At 43.6% G+C, this 23,606-nt stretch overlaps 1 protein-coding gene across 1 annotated transcript in view; it reads right to left on the bottom strand.

The window, feature by feature from the left end:
- Positions 1-23,606, bottom strand: part of LOC311272853 (venom phosphodiesterase CdcPDE) — a 43,604-nt gene that overhangs the window by 9,733 nt on the left and 10,265 nt on the right. The window contains exons 7-18 of the mRNA XM_084379555.1: positions 22,929-23,008; positions 20,893-21,012; positions 19,956-20,065; positions 16,914-16,979; positions 16,747-16,819; positions 12,012-12,120; positions 10,106-10,228; positions 9,120-9,151; positions 8,895-9,022; positions 8,002-8,071; positions 7,262-7,349; positions 7,014-7,186 (exon numbers count right to left, since the gene is read on the bottom strand). Of these exons, the coding sequence (XP_084235681.1) occupies positions 7,014-7,186; positions 7,262-7,349; positions 8,002-8,071; positions 8,895-9,022; positions 9,120-9,151; positions 10,106-10,228; positions 12,012-12,120; positions 16,747-16,819; positions 16,914-16,979; positions 19,956-20,065; positions 20,893-21,012; positions 22,929-23,008 (1,172 nt within the window). The remainder of the gene's footprint in view (positions 1-7,013; positions 7,187-7,261; positions 7,350-8,001; positions 8,072-8,894; positions 9,023-9,119; positions 9,152-10,105; positions 10,229-12,011; positions 12,121-16,746; positions 16,820-16,913; positions 16,980-19,955; positions 20,066-20,892; positions 21,013-22,928; positions 23,009-23,606) is intronic.

Genomic DNA, 23,606 nt, shown 5'->3' with positions numbered 1-23,606 from the left:
GACGTCATCCTGGTGGTTGTGGTCATCGAACAGACGGTGGGATCTTGATAATTTATCTTCCTGTCACATCAGGGTGCATTTCCTCAGGCTATTGGAAATAGTCCTGCATGTAAGAGTCACTCCAGACTTCAGACAGTGACATATTTTATGTATTAATAACCTCCAGTCTGTTAGAGATCAGAGCAGGTGATAGGAGCTCTGGTGTGACTGAGTATATACTTTCAGTATATCGTAGACAAAAGTCTCATTCACACAACACTGTTGAGCAATAACAGCTTCCACCGTTCTGGTTTCAGTCTTTCCACCAGATGCTGACCCCTTGGCTGTCCAGGTGTGATCCCATTCAGCCACAAAAGTGACCACGACATTCGTACTGTCTCAGATCGTACCGTCTCCTTTGATCAACAGAGAAGTCGAGATCAACCCACGCATCATAGCTCATGTCTTCCTTTCCACAGCCGGTGGACAGATCCTCAGTGACGCCTTTGTTTCATCCAGACTGCAGTTTTTTTTTCTGCCACGCCTTCGTACGAAAAGTCTTCAGAAAGGTTTCCGGATGCTGCAGCCAGGATCTCAACTTAAACTAAAACATTTGACCAGATTAACCAATGTTAGCTTCACTCCTTTGAGTCCCTGTATAACACTGTAAAGGTCAAATGTCAAAATTGTACACAGATGTTGGGTGATCAGGTCCAACACGTTCACCGCTTGCTGGTCAAACAAGCCGGTTATGTCACGTTAGCTATAACTCACAGCCGGTGGTCCAGTTCAGGATTGAGGCGAGGACATCGACTACGGCCTTTTTATCTCTTCACTGGAACTGAGGGTGTGCATACTGTCACTGAGTCAGCGTCATCCAGCTCTGTATTATCAATTACCTCACAATCCAACCGTGAATCATGGATTTACTCAACGGATTTGATAACCACAGCAAATTTGAGGTCTTAGTTTTTTCACACCATCCCAACTATCTGCAGGATTCTCACACGTGGGAGAGGTTTTACCAGCAGATGGTCCCAACGTATGTTCATATGCATCTGTCTCCACAGAGTTCAACAGAAAGTGAAACAGAGGAAGCAAAAACAGATGTGTTGGGTCATCTTCACCAGTTCAAGCTAAAATATTACAGAAAAGGTGAAGTGTGCACAGGCGTAGGCTGCCTGCCATGGTGCCATCACGTTCACAGTACATGATTACCTGACTTTCACATTGGGAGAGACCGCAGTTCGAGTCTGCGTTGCAGCATTTGTACATGTGAAACCACTGGATATTATTAATAAATAGATATAGATATTATCTGCAGACATGTTTATTGTGACCAAATCTGGATAATTTTCAAAAGGAAGTTGGACCATCTCCAGCAGCTCGTGGTGACCAGAGTAGTTTGAAGAAAGACCGCAGGACGTTGTGGCGACCAAAATAAGTTGGGGCATCACCAGCCATGATTGTGGTAAACAAAACTAGGTACTTTTCACAGGAAGACACACAATCTCCAACAATGTTTGTGGGGACAGGAGTGAGTGTTTGGTAGGAGACCTTCGGACATTTCCAGCCATGTTTGTGGCGACTAAAACCAGATATTTTCTACAGGAAGTCAGGTCATCTCCAGCTGTTTGTGGCTGTGTTTCTGTCCACAAAATGCAGTATTTTAAGCCAATCCATGATGTTTTCCAGCATAATCACAGCAAGACAGAAATGGAAAATGAAACCAAACTTTTAGCTAAAATGACTCCTGTGATTGGGTTGGCACAGGCTGGATTGACAACAACACATCTACTGACCTTCAGTTTTCCTCAGGAAAACAAAGACCAGTTTTTATTAAATCCATACTGGATGATTCTCCACCGCCAGATTTACATCCAATGGCAGTAAAGGAGTTGTGGAAAAGTACAGGTGGTGGATTGGATGTAATCCGTCAAGCTTTCCTGCAGAAGACCAGAGTTTGGGCTCCTGCACAGACGTGTCGTAAATGTTCACCTTTTAATTCACCGGATCATTTTCATTTTCCGCTAACCTTAAATCATATCCAGCCATAGTTTTCCAATGAACGCAGTTTTTCCCGAGCCTCACCCACACCGTAGAGTTACCATGTGCAGATGCTAAAGACAGTGGTGGCTTCATTCTGCACTTGCCACATCATCACAGTGTCAATGACATATTTGATTCATGGACAGACACGATGTGTGCAATGTGAAGCTTCATCTCTATCGGGAGTCTAACAGAAGCATCCTGAAACAGCTGCAGTCTGTAATGTCTTGGCAGATACAGCAGGAATAAATCCACTGCAGCATCCGTCTAATTATAAAAGCATGTGGTTGTTTTTTTCGTGTGTGCAGCAGATTTTTGATCCTGCTTTCAGAGGGACAAGACTTTGACTTGCAACACAATTATTTGTGGTTTATTTCTTCTTCTTATTATTATTATTATTATTATTATTATATAGGATTGTGTATAATGATACCACCAGTTACTTTAACACTGACCTGTGCTTTAAACAATCACGCAGCAGTTGCCTTTTCTCTTGTGTGGATTTAACCATTTCAGAGCAGAGCATTTTTTCAGGTAATCAGAAAAAGTATTTTTTGAGAGTATTTGATCTGATAATCGACGAGGCAGATTAGATCAGGGAGTGCCTGGTGAACGTTGCTGTCGTGGTGTGTAATACGAGTTGGAGGGATGCAATATTTTCGAAGCTTTGCTCATATTTGGGACTCAAAATCAGGCTGTCTTGACCCTTGTTGACCCTGCGTTTCCCAACTTCATATCCGTGCACTCCCACGGCTACACAGCTGAGAGAGGCTTGGTCACCACACTATTTCAGGCAAACACACACACACACACACAACATCTGATTTCAGGGTGAGGTCAGAGGAGAATGGAGCAGCGCTAAATGTGTCCCACTCTTCCAGGTAACAAAAGCAATGAGCTCATCTTTGTCCAGTGAGCTGTAGAAAGCAGCCGTGAATCACTGTAAAGAAAACTAAATGATAGATAAAAGAGAGATTGTTAACCTTAAATAAATCGAAATAAAAGACTATCTGTCTTCTCTGTTCAAGTGACTAAGCTTCTATGGTAAGATGCATCAGGCCATTACTGGCTACCTTTATTCGCCCTGCGTCACCCAGTACAAATGTAACTTGTAACTTGTGTTAACATGTTAACCCATGAGACCCCCTGAAAGCCTCAAAAGCAACATTTGAGGGGTCTCAAATTTTGTCAAAAAAATAAAATATTTTAGTGTCACTAATGGTCACTAAAATGTGTTTAAGCTCACCATGTCCAGTATTCAGAATCCAAAACATTTATTCACACATATTTTGTATTTGTTGCCACGCGGAGCAGCCGGTCCTGCGCATGTATGCAAATTAACCATGTGCGCCAAACAGGAGAAAGACATAAAGTTCATACTGAAAATGGCTAGCAAGCTAAAGCTAAACCAGAGTGTACCGCTCACACACTTTGGGTTCACATCCAAAAAGGCGGCACTCAAAGATGAAGAGGCACGGAAAGACGATGCAGGTGCAGCTAGCACAGTGGGCCCACTCGGAACCAGAACAGAGGACCCTCTCCCACCCAGTGACTCCCCAGAAGAACAACGTGAAGTTGAGGCCGAGTGCTCCGAAGACGCAACAGGTGCTGAGGAAACGTTAGCTGCTACTGCTGCTAGCACAAGTGACTTGCATGGTTTTGCCTCTCCTTGTTATAAAACCACGTGCATCCAAACAACTTTAGTCAATGCAACATCCTATGTCAGTGTTGCTTTACGAATACTGTAGCATATCGGATTGTCAAAAATTGTTACGTGTTTGTGATTGTCTTGGCTTGCATCCATGAAATATTGTAATGTTATAGGCCTACTGCATATTGAGAAAAATTAGATCGGTATTGCGCAACAATCGGGAGATGGGGACCCACCCGAATATTGACGGGTATTTCGCACACGGCCTGAAATAGAACTGAAGTGTATTTCTTAATTTCACCGACCTTTAAAGTTTTCCCAATGAAATGAAATGAAAAACAAATTAAAGGCGTGTAAAGGAGACTGGGTGTGACGGGGTTCAGTGAAAATCAAAGAAACCCTTCAGGCTGTTGTTAGGCCTTTCTCAATGTCTTGATTCAAATCTCAATGGGCCTAAACAGAGCAGAGGTTCTGGCTGAAAGTCTGTTTGGATGAGGTCTGCAGTGAGTCAAGGACAGAATCAGAACCACTTGTCTGTATCATTCCTTCCTCCTTTCAGCCTTCACGAAAGGGCGTAGCACACCCTGACTGGCTCTGATGGGAATGCTTCAAGCTGCTCTCAATCATTGATTAGGATCCGGTCTCCACACACCCTGCACAGCAGGTGGACTCGATCTACTGCAATAACTCCAGAGGGATTTATGACATTCAGCTAAAGAGAAAGTAAGTTTTAAATATCAGAGCTGCTACAAACTAACTATGTTAAGACTTGTCAGTGTAGCGCCAAGGGGATCTCCACCTCATCTGTTATTTTTGTATCACATCCGTGGACACAAAGAGTACAGTCAGATGCACTTTCTGTCTTCACTTTCTATGTGACTTTACTTTTTACAGGAATAATCCAGGAAATCAGAAAGAACCTGTACAGTCAAGCTTCGGAAAAAGACCAGTTGTCTGTCTGATACGCCTCACACGGATTCTTCCAGAGGACCAGGACGTGGATCAAGAATATGATCATTATCATTGATTAAAGTGACTACGAGGAACATTTAAGTTTTTATGAAAACAGTCTGGTGATTCCTCTGATAACCACCATCAGCCATCAGCAACAAAAGACCTGTAGATGGCATTTTGTTGCCAGGCGACCAATGAAATCATCTTTAATCGTAATCATGTAATTGTAGACTTATTTTTTTCATTAATGCAACTGGTCTGTAATGATTAAATTAAATTGCTAGTAGTGTTTCCTCTTTCTGGGCTTTTGTCATAAATATGTGTGATCTGAATAATTAAACTGGGCGACACATCCTGTTCATTGTCTGTTTCTCTCCTCAAACGTTTTCAGAAGCATATTTCAGCGTCTTTTTTTAGCTGTAATTACATATTGTTTGTTACCAGCTGGCCACCCGGCTGTTTCCTTGCAGTTTTTGTTGGATTTAAAGTGGCACGCATGTATCCAATTCCAGAAATAGGAATTCAGTAATAACTGTAATGCAATACTGCAGTCTCCACACGTTTAACTCATTATTACAAGCCAACATCTGATGATTTGTAACTTCTGTACTTACTATTCTATGTGCCAGGTGGTGTGGTTGTCACCCACTGTGATATACGTTATATACAGACACTTTGCTGAGCTGAAACCGATTAAAACCGTTAATACTGCTCTCACCACCGCAGGGAAAAGCAGCATTTGGCCGAGACAAAGTGCTTGAAAGAGCCAAGAACATTCCACGAAGTCGGAACAAGATGAAGTACGACTCCTCGTATCTTGAGCTTGGATCATGTGTTCATAAGCTGAGAGATCAGATGATAAATGAGCAAATGGTTCCTTCATGAAACACTTGAATAATTAGGAAAATTGATGTGTTTATCTCTGTTTCTAGGAAACAGGGGCTGGCAACCTTTTTGTTGTATACAGAGTAAGTGTCAGTTGTTGCTTTCCAGCAACCCAGATTACCAAGAATCTCACGATCATGTTTCCAGAACTCGCTCGACAGCTTCTTTCTTTTGGAATACGTGAAACACGCCACACTGCAAGTGATATCATCATCATCATCATCATCATCATCATCATCATCATCATGGAAATAAGAAACCTCATTGGAGGTTTGCATGTTACAGACACTGCTCCCTGTTCCTGCACGTACGTCGGATATCTTGTTTAAAATCTGAGCACATCTTTTGAGCATCATCCAAATTACATCATGAATTGTTGAGTTCAGACAATATTCACAACTGATGATCCGCCACGGGGCAAGGTGTGAAGTCATTTGTCATTTGTCTGAGTTATTGTTTGGATTAATTAAGTATGTTACCTCATCTTATTTTTGTGAAGACATCACACACTTTGTGTGTGTTCATGACACATTCAAAAATAAAAGACAGCAACAACAGCATGATGTCATCTTGTGCTGCAGGTGAGTAGTAACCTCAGACTGTGGTAAAAGCTAGCCAGCCAGCAATTACTGCATGTTCTTATCTTTTTCAACCAGCATTAAGGTGCATCACAACCACCCACTATGACAATGTGAGAACACAAAAATGATTTAGGAGGAGCTATTTTAGATGTTATTACCATATGAGTATTATTAATATGACATCACTATCGCCAATATCATTATATCGTGAGACCGCTAAGCCAGTGCCTCCTAAATCATTTCCAGTTCTTTTTGTTTTTGCATTGTCACAGTCGAGAAGAAGAGGAGGAGGAAGTAGAAGAAGAGGAGGAAGAAGTAGAAGAGGAGGAGGAAGAAGAATAGGAAGTAGAAGGGGAGGAAGTAGAAGAAGAGGAGGAGGAAGTAGAAGAGGAGGAGGAAGAAGTAGAAGAGGAGGAGGAAGAAGAAGAGGAAGAAGAAGAGGAGGAAGAAGAAGAAATAGAAGAAGTAGAAGAAAAGGGAAAGAAGAAGAAGTAGAGGAGGAAGAAGAAGTAGAAGAAGAAGAAGAAGCAGTAGTTAGGCACTATCACAGCGCGTGCCGACTGCTGCTGCACAAAACCATGGCCAGAAGATCAGCAGGAGACACTCCACCTACAGTGGGTAGATGCTGTGATAATATCATCACCATGAGCTCTGTGGGCTACGATTATCTTGAAGTGAACATCTGATATCTGTAGTTTGGGCTTTTTTTCTAGAATGTTTTGAAAACAGTTTTTGCATCATAGAAAGTCCAGCCAGAGATGTTCCTGACACTGAACGACAGCACGGTGAACCAACAACACTCAGGCCGGCTTCATCGTGTAATCCCACAAGCTCTTCAGAATGATAGTACTTATTATTACACTTTCTTCTTCTTAAATCAGTTTTTTTTTAGATAGAAGAGTGATAATACCCACCAGGCCAGGACAGGAGCATCCCAGGCTGTCTGCAGGGTCCAGGCTTCCCAGCGCACAGTTGTCGGGCGAGCTCTGCTCAGCGGGGAGCCTGGGTGTGTGGTAGGGCGCCCTCAGGATGTGATTCATACTGCCGTGAGTCCCATTGTTGTCGGCGGGAGAAATCTCCAGGACGTCTGCGTGGGACAATGATGTTTACAGGTTGAGTTGGTGCCGGTTATTGTTAATGTTGACGTAACACACAAACTTACCGCACATGAGATTGTACAGCTCGATGTTGGAAAAGGGTTCGATTTCCGTTTTGTAATGAAACTTGGGTCCATAACTGAGAAACATGGCCTGCAAGAACAGAGAAAGTGAGACATTTGAAACGGGTGGTGGCCATGTTGGGAAAAAAAAGGTCAAGAGGGTAAAAAAAACAACAAAAAAACATGCAAACTTAAAGGTGCAGTATGTAAGTTGACCACATGCCCAATTCAGCATAGCGTAGGTGTTGTTAGCTATTTAGCTCATTTAATTGTACAGCTAGCAGTTTGATTGGGAGCTGGGAGCACCGGGGGGATTGTTGTTGTTTCTTTAATATCAGACTATCAACTCTTGAGGTACAATGTGGCTAGGCCGGGGCTAGCTGGTTAGCATGCTAACTTGAACATAAATCCTGCCGCACAATACAAAGATGTCAAACGTGTTATATCTTCACCTTCTGCTGCTTAGAGGTAGAATAAGACAGCAGTGCTGCAACTAACGACTGCTGTCATTGTCAGTTATTTTCACGATTAATCGATTAGTTGTTTGGTCTTTAAAATGTCAGAAAATGGTGAAAAAAAATGTTATTTACTCTCACAGAGGAGGAAAGAAACCAGAAAATCTTGACTTTTTTTCTCTCAAACCATTGAATCGATTAATAAGAAGTTTATCGATCAATCGTCGCAGCCCTAGAGGACATTACTGCCGACTTATACGACAGAACAGTGCAGGAATCAGTGCTCACGTGCATGCTCTCAGCATCGTTGTCATAGCCGTGAGTCCCACCAGCGCAGAAGGTGAGAGATCCTGGACTCCTGTGGAAAAACGAACACGACTCTCTTCAGTTTTGGAATAAAACAAATGAGATCAGTGTGCAGAGCTTGAGGGAGGTAAAGGAATTAACAAAGGCCCCTACAGAGAATTACCTCTGGGGCCATTGTGGTAGGAAAATTACATCAGTAACCTCCTGTAAAGAATGAATAATGACCGGATTGCATGATGAGTATTCTCTTTGTGAAGAAAACGAGGTTTTCCATCTCATGCACTGTGACTGATCTCTTGGTCTGTCCCATGGAGTTTACCACACGTGGACTTGATTGTTTCAAATGAACCTAATAAAGAAGAAAGAGGCATTGACTCACTGAATCTCACTTTGTGGTGCCAGACTGTGGTGTCAGCGGTGTTGAAGTCTAGGGGAGAGGCATGTAGAAACACTAAAGCCCAACGTTTCTATGTGGCATGACTCCTGGTGAAGAAAAGCCTCCAGGAAACTAAAGAACACACTTCAGAGAGGAGGTTTACCACTGATGATTTAACTGGATGTTGTTTGTGCCTCTGCTCCTGTTCATGGTGGAACTGCGATCTCATCAGCGCTGTCAGTCATGTGGTCAAGTCACAGTCATCAGCATAGATACGTCGGGCTTCGTGTGTTTCTCCATGCATCTCCCACAGACTTCAATAGCGAGAGTGAGGTAATGGCTTGTCCTTTCCTTTTTTTAGGCTCCTTGGTGTGTTTTGGTTTTGTTTTGCTCAGAACCATTAGTGATAACTCCCAAAAGTTAAAGTTAATTTGAAACAGCAAAAAAAAAAATTAAAACAAATGATCTGCAAACAAACTCCAGATGTGTGATGGATCACCTCTCAAACAGCCACTTCAGCTCCACCAGGACGTTTACATCTTCGATGCGACGGCTGTTGGCAAAGTGGAGGCGCTTCGGTAGGTCGGCCTTCAGGTACGGTTTGATCTTCTGGTCCGGCTTCTTACACTGAAAACACCCAAAGATTTGAAATCCTCACATTCACGTGTTCACGATCTATCCCATTTACTTATCGTGGGCGGTGGAGTGATCTCTGAATACTTACAGTCATGTCAGCGACAAGTCCAGTTGGGTCAACTGTTGAAAAGGAGAACATGAATGAATGATGTCAACATCGCTGTTGCTACAGCAACTGCAACGCCAACATGTTTGCCTGCCATTCCCAAATTTAAGAATGACGCAGCCCAAATTTAACTAAAACTAATGAGGAATTATTTGTGCTTCTAGATAACATACAAAATCAATGAAAAGACAAGAAGAGACGCAAATTTGGGTTTATTTTTGGGGCTTTTTAGCGGTTTATGCGGTTTGTTATAAATGTGAGATATTAAACATGATAGTGATTGGAGCTGAATCCAGTTACTAAGTAGCTCTGTGCCAAAACTTAATCGTCTGAACAGCCACAACACTGGTAGCTGCAGGCTCCGACTAATAAACAGACGACGTTCAGTGTAAATATTGAAGAATCTCAGCTTTTGTGAGTTTCTCCAAATATCACAGATTTCCGCACGTTGTTAAAAAAGCCCACTGGATGCTTGTTATTGTATTTATAATCAAATCGACTCATTAATTAAATAAACAGTAGTATTGTTGTTCCCTCGAGTTACGAGAGGAACATCCGGTGACGAGAGGACTTCAAGCCGTGAAGCGTTTGTCACAGGCTGGGAATGTGTGAGTAGCTGTTGACCCTAACAGACAGGCGCCACGATACGGCTGCAAGGCACTGAAGCACCTGATAGACATTGTATTATGTTACTCTACCGTGTGGTTTGAGCTTTAATCTATCAGCCTAGATAGACAGGACCTATGCGTCACACATGAGTAAGTCTGTAGTTGTGTGTGCATTCATTCCACTGAATGACTAAAAACATGTCAACAGGATCCAGTCCACTGCACCTCGTCAGTCAGGTGGACTTAACTCTTTTTCTGGATGGGCTGATGAAATGTCAAGGCTTTTAAGGATTTGATGTCTTTTCACACGTCTTCTCATAAAATCGGCGACCATCTGGATTCTGACGAACGTTCACTCACTGACTGTGTCTTTGTTTCTGGCTCTGATACGTCCAAACGGTCCCTCGGTGACCCAGTATTCGCTGACGTCTCCCACCAGGTCCTGCATCACCTCCTTCCTTTGGCAGCTCGTCTCCTCCATACCTGCAACAGTACGCAGCTGTTAACAAAAAACATTTGAGTCGTTGATTCACTGACGCTTTGATTTCATGTAATTTGCAGCTATTTCACACACAATATAATTATATGATGATATGACATAAGTGCTGTCTTCTCCTGGTTTTAAAGGCTGCATTACAGTAAAGTGAACCAAAATCTTGATATTTTTGAGAAAGTATTGATAGTCATCCTTTCGGTATCGGTGCGATGTCAATATCGAGGTATTTGGTCAGGAAGCCAAAGGTTTCATCACACTATGAAAATCCATTTGCAGACACTTGAAATGTTCAGTAGGTGTAACAACAATACGAGCAGGCAGACATGTTCAGTGCAGAATGATCCTGTTTGGCCTTTTTTCCTGCAAAATCAGTGTGTTACCTCCTGTCGCTGATCAGTCGTGAAGTGTTGAAGGTTGCAGAAGGTTGTGTAGCGTGAAAAGGACGGCGATCTGACGACTCTGAACGTCGTGTAGTCTGTTCAGACGGTTAGTCATCAAAAGGAGATCACATAAAATTGTGTGAATGTGTGTGTGTCCCACTTTCCTCAGATACGACACTAATGAATGTCTTCGGGCAGAAGTTATTTGTGTATTTGGTGGAGCCTTTGTCGTGATTCTGTTTCTTGTTGTTCTTGTGTTTCCTGTTTTATTTTGAAATTGTACCCTTGTGTGTCGCGTCTTGCTTTTCAGTTCCTCCTGTGCGTTTTTCCCTCCTTCCCTCAGCCGTCCTGACCACTTCCCTCCTCACTCCAGCTGTACCCCATCCCCTCATTAGTGCGTCTGTATATTCAGTTCAGTCGTCTTCTGTCTTCGTCCGCGGTCGCCTGTGTCGCTACTCTGTCTTCGTCCGTCGTGTCATCACCAGTGTCTCCTCGTGTCTCGCCTGGGTATGTTTCTGGTTTTTGTTCCTCCTGTTTCTCATTGTTTTGTACTTTGCTTTTGTTGCACTTTGTTTTAGCTCTTTAGTTGCTACTTTGTCTTTTTGCCCATCGTGACTCGTTTTTTGGTTTTCCTTGTTTTCTCGTATCGTTCAGCTTTGTTTTATTAAAGCTCGCCTTTAGTTCCCGTATTCCTGCCTCCCGCGTGTGTGTCTGCATTTGGGTCCTCACCTTGTTCACAACCGGAATAATAACGACCAAACATCATGACATCATACGGACGCTACGTACAGTAAACTAAGAGGTGGGAGCTTTGTCTGGCCACAGCTTGAAAACACCTGCACAAGTTAGTGTTAAAACTTGTCCTCAGCAGACGCACAGTATAAGGTTACAGAGTCGGCTTTCATACTCTGCCAGATTTCCTTTCTCTCAGGATTGAGCGTCTCTAATTGTTGCTCTTTGTTGTGGCACTCCTGAGCTTCCTGAAAGCAACGCACAAGAAGTTTTTAAACCAGACCTCCGTAACAGCGTGACTCATTTATATTTTTGACGATGAATAATTACAGGCAGTCTTCTCTGTAATGGTTTCTCTAAATAAAGCTTGTTTACTGAAATGATCGGCGCCCTGAAAGGACAGTAAGGTTCAACACTACAACACAATACTCAGAGCTGACTCAGCGGCGGGTTGTGACTAAATAATGATAGAATGATATTGATAAAGAACAGGGATTAGTTGCATTGTAGCTGATGATTCATAGCTCAGTACGCTGATATTGGTCATGTGTATCCAGGCATCAACACACACACAAAAACATACACACTTTGTTCAATTGTTCAATATACCCCTGACAACCTGAAAACATTTCCAAAGCCATGTCACGTCTTGTGTTACCGTGATCTGCCAGGATGATGATGTTGACGCAGCGGTGGAGGCCAATCTGCTTGAGGCCGTTCATGAGCTGACCGACGATCTTGTCTACGCCCTGGATGGATTGAACCAGCTGCAGGAAACAGTTGAGAGAAACAATCGTGATTCTAATATGAATTGTAAACTGCAATAATCAGTGGGTGGCTTGAGGCCAAACGCTTTGTTAACCTGCCACCCCCTGTTGTCCAGTGACAGAGGGGTTGTTTGGTTGTATATGTTCGCCGTGTCTGACTCATTGGCTCGATCACAATAAACCCCAACTCAGGATGAGTTCACCTTGTTGGGTAAAGATGTGTCGTTCCAGGTAAAATGGGTGGATATGATGCAGCGCAGTGTCTTTGTTTGTGCCAGAAGGAGGTGTGTCAGGGTGGAGACGAGCATGTTTCAGTACGGTGTGTGGTGAACAGATGTTACAGTATGAGGTTGCCAATTAAAAGTTGCATTTTGTTTTATCCTTTACTGACAAATGTCGACATCAGCAGCTCTCAGAGGTGCAGCTGGACGTGCAGCCCAGTCACCAGGATTTTACGTTAGCAGTTAACGTTTCTGCAAACCACAGATGACGCGAGGGAGACATATTTCCATCTGCAGTTTGAGTCTGTGTTGCAGCATTTGTAAGCGGCAGACCACTGGATATTTTTAAGGTGAATCTGGGGACCTTCCCAGCTGCGTTTGTGTGTTCAACAGCTGGTAAAACCATGATTCTTATCTGAGTTGTAGACCGTAGTAATCGGGAGGCGGTCTCTTGTTGGCAACATGACCATTTATGCATCTCCTGTTTGCAAATAGAAGCTGGTAGTATTTTCCAAGAGATGCAGAGATGGTTTTCGGGATGAGTTACTTGTTTGGTTAAATGTGATGATGAAGGTTCTTAGTCATCCAGTCATGGTAAATCTGCTGTATCGTGGGCAACTGGACTCGTTTCAGTTTCTCGTAACTCAAGACGTTTCACCGCTCATCCAAGAGGACACTCACACTCGTTTAAAAGCCTGCAACTCCTCCAGTTAGTTAGAATTGAAGAAGCCTCTTGGAGGAGAGGTGAAACGTCTTCAACAAACTGAAGCAAGTCCAGTTGTCCAGTTTAATGTGTATTTCTAGATAAAATGGGTGGACACGATCGTGCAGAGTTTTTGTTTGTGCCGTGACAGATGATAAGGAGCCTTGGCCGGGTGGAGACGAACATGTCAGAGGTAAGATCATCTCTGGCAGACGGTTTCAGTACACAACTAAGGCAACCAGAGACAAGGCCCCTAAGAAGAGAGGATTCCCTGCAACTCATCTACATAAAGTAGATATTATCTCTGTGTCCTGCTGACATCATGAGAAGCACAGATGAACATTAAGTTCCTGCCAGAGATGGATCAACAGATTAATGCCAGAGAAGGAGGCTCCACAGTCCACACCAAGCAAAAGGATGTAAAGTCAGCAGTTAACGTCTCTGCAAACCTGATACGTCCAAGTTTGATGTGGCATCACAGGCTACATGTCAAATTGACATTCGAACTAAATGTGACGCACTCACATTTCGGCATTTGCAGCGTGACACCACTGGATGTTTTAAAGACGACCCGGGGACCTTTCCAGCAGCCGAAACAGGTATTTTAAGCCAAACCGTGATGTTTTCCTCACCCCAACCAAGTGAATTTTGTGCTTCGTGGCTACATGCTAACATAACTACAATGACAATGCAAACATGCTGATTTTAAGCCGGTATGTTAACATGTTGTAGATTGATTCTTGACGATAAGAAAATTATATTGTATCTTCTTCTGACTCATTAAGAAACAACAAATGCAAATGCTCACGTTCACAACACAACTAAGAGAGGAAATGTTCTCCTTCCTTTTGAAGCCCAGGCGTTCATTAACATCCTTGTATTTGGTCTTACGACAGATGTTCGCAATTGGAAATGACCTGCTTCATACCACTTAGCTGCATTGTTTGTGTATGAGTCACTGCTTCACACGTGAACCGATGTGTTTTCCAACATACTCAGAGTTCAGGCAGGCAGATAATCTCAGTGTTAAATGTTCCCAAGGTGACAGTTACTCAGCAGCTGATAAAAACCTGGTAAATGGTTGACAAGCGGGTTTATTACTGGAGCTGTGGTCGAGACTTGTCCCTGAAATGTTGTTTTACTTCATTTTTTCACTTGGACTCACGACCGCTGTAGAATATATTTAACAGGCTCCAACAGCCGATGATTAAAGGAAAACATTTAAACTGAGCAATCAAACATGGTCCGTCAGCTCGACATGAAGCTGTGAATAGTCTGTAGGTTTGTTCCTTCACAGAGAACGTCTGATGAAACGTCAGCCTGAAACTGAATAACTTGAATAACACCAGTATAATTATTATATATAACAATTATTAAGGATTGATTATAGTGTCCACTTTGAAAAGTTGTGTTGTGAGCTTTATTGTGTCTTGAATGGTGACAGTCTGCAGCTGGTTCACTGCTACATTCTTGTTCTAATCCAATTTAACCCGCAACGTAAACAACACATGCTCTTGTTTGTCCATTTAGATAAATCAATAACTGTGTGACTTTCATCCCTGAATCCCAACTTTGGTTGTAGGCCTTCCGACTGTATTTGTGTGTTACTGGAAGACGGCTGACTGACGTGAGAAACAAAAGCATGCTGTTGATCTCTATCGTGTCATTGTTGTGATTAAACTTGTTTTTGGGGCTAAAACGGATCAAAGCCGTGCTGGGAACTGTCCCCGGTCACCAAGACTCAAACAACAGCTCTGACCACCTGTTAGAGTGGAGCCTCACATCTAACAGCAGCGTGTCCATCAGATAAGTCTGTTTATGCTCATGCAGCACTGAGAGGAGGTTTATCAGGTAACATTAATAAAACGTCTGTGTGGCCTTATCTGCAGAGTCTTTAACCTCATGTCTTTGATCTGTTGTGTATATATATAAATATTAATGTACAAGGTTTTGGTAAGTACAATGTTTGAAATATGGATGTTGCTGTAAAGAAGCTACAGATGCTTCAGTCACATGTTGAACCCGGCAGCACAGACGACCTCTACAGTCACACAACATTATGACGTCACAGTGAAGTTAATCTTTGACCTTTTGGATTAAAATTCAATCACTTTGTCATTTTAATCCGTTTAATTTTGTCATAATAAGCATCTGCAATCTGCAAAGTGGTAACAGTGACGCTGACCACCAAACACTCGTCGGTTCATCCTTGAGTTTGTGCTCGAGCTAATGAGATTTCCTCGAGGGGTTTTCCTGACACATCGCATTCACAAGAACGTGACAGACACGACGTCACTGTGACCTTGATCCTGGTTGCCTGAGACTAACACCACTTGTGGTCCTTTAGTAAACAAGAAAAATTACAGAAGTCGTCTGCAAAACTGTCATGTCTGTCATTTATGAAGTAAAAAGTCCGCCACATATTTCACCAAACACAGGGTCATGTTGTGATTTTAGTTCTGTGTCGAATCTTGGTGATTTTGGGTCGTATGTCTTTTTTAAACATCTGATTTCAGCAGTCAACATCTGTGCTGTGACCGTCATTATTACAGCCAACATGGCTGCCACACGGCCGTCACACTGCTGGATATTTTTAAACTTACACGAAGACATTTTCATCTGTTTTTGTGGCGACCAAAACAGGTATTTTAATCAGAATCAGAATCGCTTTTATTGCCAAGTAATTTAACACATATGAGGAATTTGCTGCGGTCTGTTGGTGCAAAACAACAAACAAAACTAAAAGTACTTAATAGAAGGACATAATAAAACTATATAAATATAATAGAGTGTGACCTATTTTAAAGTGGTCCAGATTTGTCCAGTATTGCAAAAAGTTTGACCTGGGTTGTGCAAGATACAGTAAGAGCGTCAGTGACTAAAACTTACATTAGTAATGATGTTTTCCGACCCTGACCAAGTGGTTTTTTGTAGTTGAATCTACCCAGAGCATAAACACAGCGTTGTGACAAGACAGGAATTGAAAATTTAATCTAAACGAACGAAAGTTGCGACATAAAGAATCATTCAGTTTTGATTTATCTGTTGTTTTGCAGAAATGTCTTGACTAATATTAATTCTGGCGATTGGGCCGAGTTTACTGGCAATACTCAAGTGCTCAAGTGGATGTTTGTGCCAAATTTAAATAAATTCCCTGAAGATGTTATTGAGATACGGCACTCACCACTGACCAAAAACCATAATGCCTCCAGCCATGGCCGGTTCGGATGGAGGCCTAAAAATCTGATCATCCAGCACCTCCTCTTCCCGCCCTGCACACCAGCCCTTCCTCTGCACGAAGTAAAATACGTCGAGCTCGTACAGCAGCCTCGCTTCACGCCTGCGACATGTCAGCTCAAGGAGAGGAGCAAATCAAGCAGCTCCATCTCACAAAGATGTGTGTTGCAATCTGATCACAGTGCGGGAAGAATCGATAGAGCCTGTGATCACATCTCATTTTCCAGATAATGAGTCCAATAAAGTCAAACACAAAGTGATCTGATGGATGAGTCACTTCTGATGATGTTTGCATGTTCAATAAACAACTGTAGCTGTTCATTAATGTTCATAAAGAGTCAAGACTCTGCTGATGTGGTTGTAGTTGTTCGATAAGCGATCTCATTCCACATTTATGGAGATCGTTTATCTGGACTTCAGACTTTTTAATTGTGCTATAACGAGTCTTATCTGCGGTGAACTCACCCCTCCGCTGTCAGGACCGTAGCTGTGTCCAGATTTATCAGGTTCCTCCAGATATAACGTGTAGAAGTCTGGTCTGGAGGGAAAAAGGTCAGAGAAACTTGGTGTTTATCAAACAAAACTAAAAGTCGAATCTATGCTGCTCACGTGGAAACACTGGAACAACTAACCGTTCACCATCAGGCAGCTGCAGCCACTTCAGGACAGTTAAAACTCTTTGTTCGAATGGTACTTTACTGAAAACAGAGAAGGACGACGGTTAGTGAACATTGTTTTTGTTAAATGTCTCCTACAGACAAAATTACATGTTTGAAGAACTTTTTTTAAAATGTTTGTCTGAATAAGAGTCGAGGACGTGGCTTTCCTGTAACAGACCAGTCAGACCAGACTCACTGAAGCAGACAACAATCATTTACTTTTCTACTTTCTACTCTTCTGTATGGAAATGCATTCACTGGATGAGTAAGACCTTCTCTCCGGGAGTTCACAGCCATTTGTGACTAAGTTAATGTACGTTAGTGATGTGAGTGATGTCACATAACGTGCATCACATCCCTTAGGTATCTTACGCTTGTTGTTTTATCTCAAGGAATAATCTGTTCCTAACCCATCCAAGTTTTTTTTTTGCATAAAATATCTTAGTGACTGACGGGTGAGGGCGAGGTTGAGCATCACAGTTTGAAGCTTCTGAACAAACTGCTGAATTAGCGGAGTTGAGAGTGAGAACATGTTGGAAATGAGTCTAGATCTGAATCTCCGTGTCTTTTCTTGCGTGTTCTGCTCGTCCACTACAACGAGCGTCTGCTAAAAGACAGCGTGAAGTGTCTCCAGCATTATAATGGACTTTTCAACAGATGTTTGTAGATACGTAGAATTTAAAACTCATTTGTACTCAGAGATCCAGAAGCCGAGCTGAAGAAGTCCTTTTCTGTCTTGTTGTGAGAGTATTTTGTCCATCGTGTCGTACTGATACTGCAAAGAGCAGAGTACTGAAGCCATTTTAAATATTCAGTATCGACATGTTTTGATATTTCAGTACATTTGAAAGCACGAGTCCTGTCGCAGCTCTGGACTGGAGGCTATTCATGCAACTGGATCACACCACATCGGTGCGTATGTTGCAGCGCAGCACATGATGTGAGAGAGCAGACTTTGGCCAAACAAGTGAACAGTGCCAGACTTATGAGAGGAAGAAAAATCCCAGCCACGCTGTCACGGCTGGCAATGATAATGTAGGTTTGAACGAAACGTACTGTTTAGTTAGTAGGAACTGGTAATCTGCAGCTCGTTCAGGTGACTTACAGTAAAAGTGTGGGGGTTTAATTTGGCATCTTTCAAGCCGTTCTAAGGAAGGCTGGAGATCAGACTGAGTCAGGCCGGCTAAATAGAAAAAGCCTCCAAACATTATCATATCTGGGATGAGAACATCCTGCCATGCTCCCACTGAAGTGTGGCAGGTGTGATGGGGGTGAAAACCTGTGTGTTGAAACACCAGTGGTCATAAGTTTAGTCGTCTGCGTCTTTCCCTTTTAGCTGGAAACAACCACATCTATAAAAAGATCCTCAGTCCTGCAGTCACTGTCCTGCTGCTCCAAATCCTCATCCGCCACTGAAAATAGTCCCCGACAAGTGCACTATTGAAGCCAGGCCCCAGTGTAGATATTTATATTATATTATTTATCAGTCACAAAGTCATTTCTTCTGACATTGTTCAGGTAATGACTGACTCTATTTCTCTGAGCGTGAAACCAGTTTAGAAGAAGAAAACGACTTCTTATTCCAAACTAATTGTTTTTGCGGTCGCTGAGAGACTTTTAACAAGAACATTGGGAGGAATGAACAGATGCAGTCATGGAGCAACAGGGTGTAAATGCAACATTATTAGCGGTTCAACAGAATGGCAATAAAACAGGCCTCTAACTGAGTGACACACCTACTGACAGAAAGGTCAGTCAACAGGCTTATTAAGTTTATGAACGTCTGTTCGTCAGAGAGAACTTTATCAGCTGGGATCATTTTATAGCTGCTTGTAATCACTTTAATTGGACGTTAATATTATGAACCATCCCAGGACTGTATGAATGCATTTAAGATTTATGGATGTAGTTTCAGCGATCTCTGGAAAAAAGTATAATTACACTCTAGATGTTCCCTGTGGGGAAACATGTTTTTATGTGGGTGTAATTACTGCACAACTGCTGCTGTCTGTACAGAAACTCTTATATGGGTCCTCATCTGCTGGTATGCTATGTGGACATTTTGTCTGGTGAGGACGGCGCCAGATTCTGAGGAAATACAGAAGTTACGACATCTGTACTTTCACTTGTAGTTAACAGTTTCCAAATTTAGTTTCTGATCTTTCAGCATCGACATGACTGAGATTTTCGTGCTCATTCAGACGCTGACACCACGTTAAAGTCTCTCACATGACGAAAATATATTTAATATATTTACTTATGCTGCACCACAAGTCCTGAGTCACATACAGATGCCTTTGAAAAGCTGTTTTTTGAAGTCAGGTGACCGTCAGCAGATGAAACAGTACACTTTGGTTTTACTAGGTTGCTTTCCAGGGGAGGAAATGTGCATCAGGATGGATTTGTAAAAGGGCTGCTCTTTCACACAAATGTGGAAACTGTCGCGTACAAAAGAAACACATCTGGTTTGGACTACAGATGTCTTAACTTTGATTTCAGTGCCGCTGTCCACACCAGAAAAGTGTCCACATAGAGTGCAAGCAGCTTATTAGGACACATTATAATTTATCGTCAGGTAGTTACCCCCCGACATGAAGCACGCAAAGGAGGAAGTCAGGTGACATAAGTCTGGAGGACGGGGTGGATGGATGGCTCGACCCAGGAGATCGCCGTTGACTAATTTAAAATTATGCACTTTATTAAGTCACCTAAGCTACATATCTAACGTACTTATTGATGATCTTGTCCTAAATCTAACCAAACTGCAACTGTTTGACAAAGTTAACCACATGATGAAGAAGGTCCAGTCGTCCTGCCCCTGGTACTCTCCGACTGTCACATCTGTTGTTTTTGGATTCATAAATTCAGTCTTTTAATCACAAAGACGTGTTGGATTGTGAGTACATGTGAGTTTATCTGTGCTGTGTCGGACCTTACACTGCCTATTTATTAGTGATGGTGCACAACCAGTACCTTTGGACTCCGGGTTCTCCAGTGGAAACAGGAGAGTCTTACCCATCGTAAGGTTGGTAGATGTTGGGAAAGCTTCCGTTGACGTTGACGTCTGATCCGGGCCAGAAGAAAGTTCCCGCCTTCAACCCCTGGTACTGAGCCGTGTGCCAAATCTACAGAGACAATCAGAACAGGTGATCTTCAGTGAAACACAGGCCGGGCGTCTGATTATAATCTGTGACATCACAAGCTGTGAGCTGAAATTCAATCACTCTCAGATGCTTCTGCTGTTCTTTATCTGCTCGTTCCACAAAATGGTTCGAGTTATATACGGATCCCTCCTCTGTGGCTCATCCTGAGGTTTTTCCTCATTCGATTCGAGGATCTCAGGACAGAGGATGTCGTTCACTGTGCAGATTGTAAAAAACCCACTGAGGCGATGTGATTGTGACTTTAGGCTTTAGAAATAAAAGTAACCTGCAGAACATGACACGCCCACTTCTGTTCTCACTTCATGTCGAGGAAAACCTGTTGTTTTTTGGTGCTCTGGTCTGGAAACGACGCACGTTGGTGGAAAAGTGTGCGATGATCTGAGTTGTGTTTTGTAAAGGGAAGATGCCCGTCTGAGCCGCTGTCTCGTGTTTTGAGCTATAAGTCTTCTTGTGTGGGCTGAAACCAGACGTATGAGGTATGAGGATTGTTTTCTGGTTTGCATCTTTTCTCCTCGGATGACTGGAGCTTTCCCACATCTCTGCAAGGGGGAATTACTGTCCTCCAGTAATTGACATTCTTGAATTTTTATGTTTTCGATTAATATTATACTGAAGAGAACAGAGAGTCAGAGTTGAGATAGCACAGAGTTCGTTGAGGTTTACTAACTTAGATAATTAGACAACTATGATTTACGTCATTGTGCGTCAACAACCATTCTGCAAATGCATCATCCAGTCTGCATCTGTAACAAGTTTAATTTCAATGAATCACACCAAAGAAGACTCACAGGCTGTCCGAGGTACCACTCAGGGTTATCTTTCTCCGGACTGGACAGACTGAAGGTGGCGTCGAACACCGGGTCGTACATGACGTTGTCGATTAAACCATTCGACTCTGGATAGAGACCCTGAGAGGAGAGGAGAGGAGAGGAGAGGAGAGAGGAGGAGAGGAGGAGAGGAGAGGAGGAGGGGAGAGGAGGAGGGGAGAGGAGAGGAGGAGAGGAGGAGAGAGGAGAGGAGAGGAGAGGAGAGGAGGAGAGGAGAGGAGGGGAGAGGAGAGGAGAGGAGGGGAGAGGAGAGGAGAGGAGAGAGGAGGAGAGGAGGAGAGGAGAGGAGGAGGGGAGAGGAGAGGAGGAGAGAGGAGAGGAGAGGAGAGGAGAGGAGAGGAGGAGAGGAGAGGAGGGGAGAGGAGAGGAGAGGAGGGGAGAGGAGGGGAGAGGAGAGGAGAGGAGAGGGGAGGAGAGGAGAGGAGGGGAGAGGAGGGGAGAGGAGAGGAGAGAGGAGGAGAGTAGGAGAGGAGAGAGGAGGAGAGTAGGAGAGGAGAGGAGGGGAGAGGAGAGGAGAGGAGAGGAGGGGAGAGGAGAGGAGAGGAGAGGAGAGGGGAGGAGGGGAGAGAGGAGGAGAGGAGAGGAGAGGAGAGGAGGGGAGGGGAGAGGAGAGGAGAGGAGAGGAGAGAGGAGGAGAGGAGAGGAGAGGAGAGGAGGAGAGGAGAGGAGAGGAGAGGAGGAGAGGAGGAGAGGAGAGGAGGGGAGAGGAGGGGAGGAGAGGAGAGGAGAGGAGAGGAGAGGAGAGGAGGAGAGGAGGGGAGAGGAGGGGAGGAGAGGAGAGGAGAGAGGAGAGGAGGAGAGAGGAGAGGAGAGGAGAGGAGGGGAGAGGAGGGGAGGAGAGGAGAGGAGAGGAGAGGAGAGGAGGAGAGGAGGGGAGAGGAGGGGAGGAGAGGAGAGGAGAGAGGAGAGGAGGAGAGAGGAGGGGAGAGGAGGGGAGAGGAGGGGAGGAGAGGAGAGGAGAGGAGAGGAGAGGAGGAGAGGAGGGGAGAGGAGGGGAGGAGAGGAGAGGAGAGAGGAGAGGAGGAGAGAGGAGAGGAGAGGAGAGGAGAGGAGAGGAGGGGAGTCAGTAAACATTTATAGCTGGTGTTTAACAAACAGTTTCTAGCGGCGCCTTCGTAGATGATTATTATTAATGACCCATCCGGAGCGTCAGGTTACAGAAGCTGTCGCGATAGTTTAGTCTTCACCAAAGTGGTGCACAAAGCCACCGATAGACCAACACTGCCGTCCCATAGATGTATAAAGGAGCTAGATACCTGACCCAAAGATGGCGCCTATCAACTCCAATAAAAACTGCTCGTCTTGGGCAAACACCCACGTTGTTGCTTCTAGTTTCCGGGTTTACTTCCTGGTTATGCGGTTATGCTCGGACCATGTGCTGCAATCCACTGCAAGTTGGAAGTTGATATCTAAATGCATTTGCTCTGGAAAACATGGCCTGCAGCAAACAGATGTTTGTATGAAAAGTCTCTGGAGTTCACAAGCAACAAGAGCAGCTGAATGAACAGATCGGGGCGGAGACGGGAGGGCGGGAGCAGCGTCTATCAAGCACAAGTCAACTGAATAAAAAGACGGTGATGTTGTTACAGCACGTTTCACAACACAAACACTACATAAAGTAAAAAGTGATCAAAAGTTCAGAGGCCATTGTTCGCTGCGTGTGCCGACATATTGCATTGATGTCGTGTGTGTCTGTCGGTGAAGTCGGGCTTTGTGGATCTTTGTGTCCGACCTGGATGACACTCTCACATGTATGAGGTCTCTACCTTGTGTTTAAATGAATTTTCTGTGTTAGAGGAACGTTTGTCAAGTATAAAACCTCCATGGATGAAAAATTCATTCTAGAAAGAGTCGTAATTGACCTTAATTGCAGTTTGATGTCAACAGTTTTACACACAGTAGTAAAAGTAACAACAGTAACAACAGTTCATCATTTTACTTGCAATATGTGACTGCAAAATGTTTGCACTCCCTCGTTCAGCAGTGCGTTGTGTTACCGTAACAATGGTGTAGTGATTGGGGAACGTCTTGCTGGGAAACGCTGCCTGCATGTACGGTGTCGAGGTCCCACACGTCTCTGTGACGTAAAGAAACAGAAGAGAAAACGCGTTAGCTGGCCGCAGATAACTGAATAAGCTGGAGACTTCACAATGAGGATGCATGTGCATGGCAAAACTCTCCATGTGGGCTCAAAACATTCATTATGGAGGGAAAGGCAACTGACGCACAATGATCCCTAGACTACTCAATTTGCATAGTCTTCAACCTCAAGTTTGTGCAAGGCCAATTTCCATTGAGCTATTTCCTGCCAAACAAAACCAACAACAAACGCTGGTTTGGTTCTGGTTTTGGCAGATGTCAGAATTCGTTAGAAGTTGCCATTCATGAGCAGCTGGACTTGTCATGACAAAGTTTTGTTCTTTCGTCTATCGATTGGCTCAGGAATGATTCAGAAGCTTCTTCAGAAGTAAAACATGCTCCAGGACACAAGATCGCAAGATAATCTGCTTTTGACCTTGTGTTTGTGAAACCATCCCAACGTCCTGAATCACTGGGACTGAGACGGCTGCCAGAAAGGTAGGAGATCTGGAGTCTAACCTCTTCATTGGCTAATAATATAAATATCCTTCGGCAATCTTCAAAACCAGTCCAACTACACGTGTTCAATCTATCCT

This window comes from Pagrus pagrus (assembly GCF_965226575.1).
Source record: "Pagrus pagrus genome assembly, chromosome: 17".
NCBI lineage: Eukaryota > Metazoa > Chordata > Actinopteri > Spariformes > Sparidae > Pagrus > Pagrus pagrus.
This window is presented reverse-complemented; position numbering and strand designations above follow the sequence as displayed.